This window comes from Tachysurus vachellii, chromosome 24 (genome assembly GCF_030014155.1).
Source record: "Tachysurus vachellii isolate PV-2020 chromosome 24, HZAU_Pvac_v1, whole genome shotgun sequence".
Lineage (NCBI taxonomy): Eukaryota > Metazoa > Chordata > Actinopteri > Siluriformes > Bagridae > Tachysurus > Tachysurus vachellii.
The window spans coordinates 1,735,456-1,738,099 of record NC_083483.1 but is presented as its reverse complement, the minus strand read 5'-3'; the positions used below and the strand labels follow the sequence as shown (position 1 = coordinate 1,738,099).

Below are 2,644 nucleotides of genomic sequence, written 5' to 3'. Positions count from 1 at the left end.
GTGTGTGTGTATGTGTTGTGTGTGTGTGTGCGTGTGCGTGTGTGTGTTGTGTGTGTGCGTTTGCGTGTGTGTGTGTGTGTGTGAGACACAGAGCACACATTATCTAGACTTTTCTCACCCCATATGGAGCGTGTTCATGCTCCGGCCCCCTGCAGGCAGAACAGAGGAACAACTGTTTAGATTTAGTTTTTTTTTTTAATTAATTATTTTTTTTAACGTATACAATATATAACAATCTAAAAATATACATAACAAAACATCATATTTTAATATAATATTTACACAGATTTACGACTTAATTTCTCATTTTTTTGTAAATAAATTACAATAAAGAAAGTTGTATGTAGGATTGCTGGAGCCTTTTGTTGGTGTGTTATTGTATTTACATATTAATGACGTGTGTGTGTGTGTGTGTGTGTGTGTGTGTGTGTGTGTGTGTGCGTGTGCCACATACAAGTGTCATGCGCTATACGTGCGTGTGTGTTTATTGTGTGGCTGCTGTGAGCGCGTGTCTCAGCTCTGTGTGTGTGTGTGTGTGTGTGTGTGTGTGTACGCTCGCTCCTGTCTAATCAGTATGTGAGGAGGGGAGGCGGGCCAAGAAGGACTCACTGTAACGCGATCGGCACACGAACTCACTCCCTGCCTCTCTCTCTCTCTCTCTCTCTCTCTCTCTCTCTCTCTCTCTCTCTCACACACACACACGCACACACACACAGAGAGCGAGAGCGAGAGAAAGAGAGAGAGAGAGAGAGAGAGACAGAGAGACAAGACGGAGCGCACGCGGGTTTTTAGCTCAGAGCGGCGGTGACGGCGGCGGTGTTGTTGCGCGCGCGGACCCGGTGGAAGTGGTGCACGAGCTCGTGCGTGCGCTTTAACGACTCGACACTCTACACTACTGGAGTTGTGTTTTTTTTTATTTGTTGTGTTTTTTCTCTGGTGGACATAAAGCGGAGAGCGCGAGACAGAGAGAAAACAACAGACTTAAATCATCCGTTAGACTGAAATCATATTAATAAAAGAACAACACGAGGTTTTTAGCCTCAACTTTTTTTTCCCTTCTGATGTGAACACGTTTTTTTTTTTGGTTCCACGGAGGAGCACGAGTTTGTTTGTATTGTTTCTTATATTAAATCCAGATCTCTGCAGATCTCCGGACTGACGCGCGCTGGGCACGATGGATATCACACACACGCTCACACACACGCTCACACACACACTCCTGCTCCTCGCGTGCTGCTGCTGCGGCTTCACGGTGCGCGCAGAGGCAGAAGGTGAGTCTCACTTCCATCTCCACTTCATCATCATGGACATGTTTATGCCACAGTGTCGTGCACAAAGCTTCAGAGTGACTTCTGCTCAGCTTCACACTTCACACAAAACCAACCTGAAAGATCTCCATGAACCCTAATCCCACGTGCACGTGAGGAATTTACTCCGATTATTTTAGCATTAATACAAATATCAAACGTGTGAAATGCTTCCTTTAGGAACAGAAGTTGCTTTCAGGACGCTCTTCTAATACTTCGTCAGATTCCTACAAATTTGTCGTTTCTCAGTTGCCCATAACACCTCCAGCAATTCTGAAGAACCTCTGAGGAGCTTTCAAGAAACTTCTCCATCACCTTTAATATTAGCCTCATAATAACGAAGTTCTTCAAAGCTCCAAAGACCGTTCAGTGGAGCTCCTCACGCTCACTTTCATTAAAATGGAAAACATCTGGAGGGAATTCTTCCTTAAAAATCCTCAGAAACCTTTTCTCACATGCTGCGTTCAATAAATGAAGCTATTTTAACAAGAATCATGTTACTGTGGTCCAGTAAGTTCAGTAAGGCAGTGAAGAACCTTCGGTAACCGCATTCCTTCACCGTTATTGTTAAAAATAACAAAAAAAGAAGTTATTTTAACAAAAATTGACGTGAAAAGTTTTCCAAAGAAGAAAAGGACCTTCAAAAAAATTGTCTTTTATTACAAAAAAAAAACAACAGTCCAATGGAAACCTTTTATCACGTGTAGCATCGAACAGCTTCGTCATTATAACGTGACTTGTATTAACACTGATGTAAGGAGCCTTCAATTGTAAAGCTCTGAAGAATCTTCTCTCACTTTTATTAGTAAGAATAAATCCCACTGAACAAGCAGCAGTCTGTTGTGTTCGCCGTAAGAATCAGTTTAAACTCTTCGCTTGGTCAGATTTCAGACTTTCTTCCAACAAAAGTCTTTTTCCATTTAAAATAAACAAGTGGCGACGCAGCAGAGATCCTTACTTCAGTGTTACGTTTGTGATGAACTTTTCTATTTAAAAGAGAAAAGATGTGGAGGTTTTTGCTTTAAAACAGTTTGTGAACCTTTTGAAAAAGGATGCGTTCAACAACACGGAAAATCTGGAACCTAAAACTGCTGTAAATCACATTTAAAAAAATGTATATATTTATTATTAAATAGAAATAATATTTAGCAAACTAACGTGAGCGTAGTCCACTGTTTATCTTAACCGAGTTAATATTAAAAAAAAACTTTCTATGATTTCTCACAATAAATGTCTTTTTTTTTAAAGTTTTTTTAACATTAATGTATTATTTTTGTCTCTCTATCAATTTAAAACTCTATCAGACTTTATAAGTTTAGTGTTACAGATTTTTTTTT

At 40.1% G+C, this 2,644-nt stretch overlaps 1 protein-coding gene across 2 annotated transcripts in view; it reads left to right on the top strand.

Moving 5' to 3' along the window:
• Positions 1-740: 740 nt before the first annotated feature.
• The window catches only part of nrp2a (neuropilin 2a), a 54,495-nt gene continuing 52,591 nt past the window's right edge, over positions 741-2,644 (top strand). For both annotated transcript variants that reach the window (XM_060859932.1, XM_060859933.1), the window contains exon 1: positions 741-1,271. In XM_060859932.1, the coding sequence (XP_060715915.1) occupies positions 1,175-1,271 (97 nt within the window). In that variant the 5' untranslated portion in view covers positions 741-1,174. The remainder of the gene's footprint in view (positions 1,272-2,644) is intronic.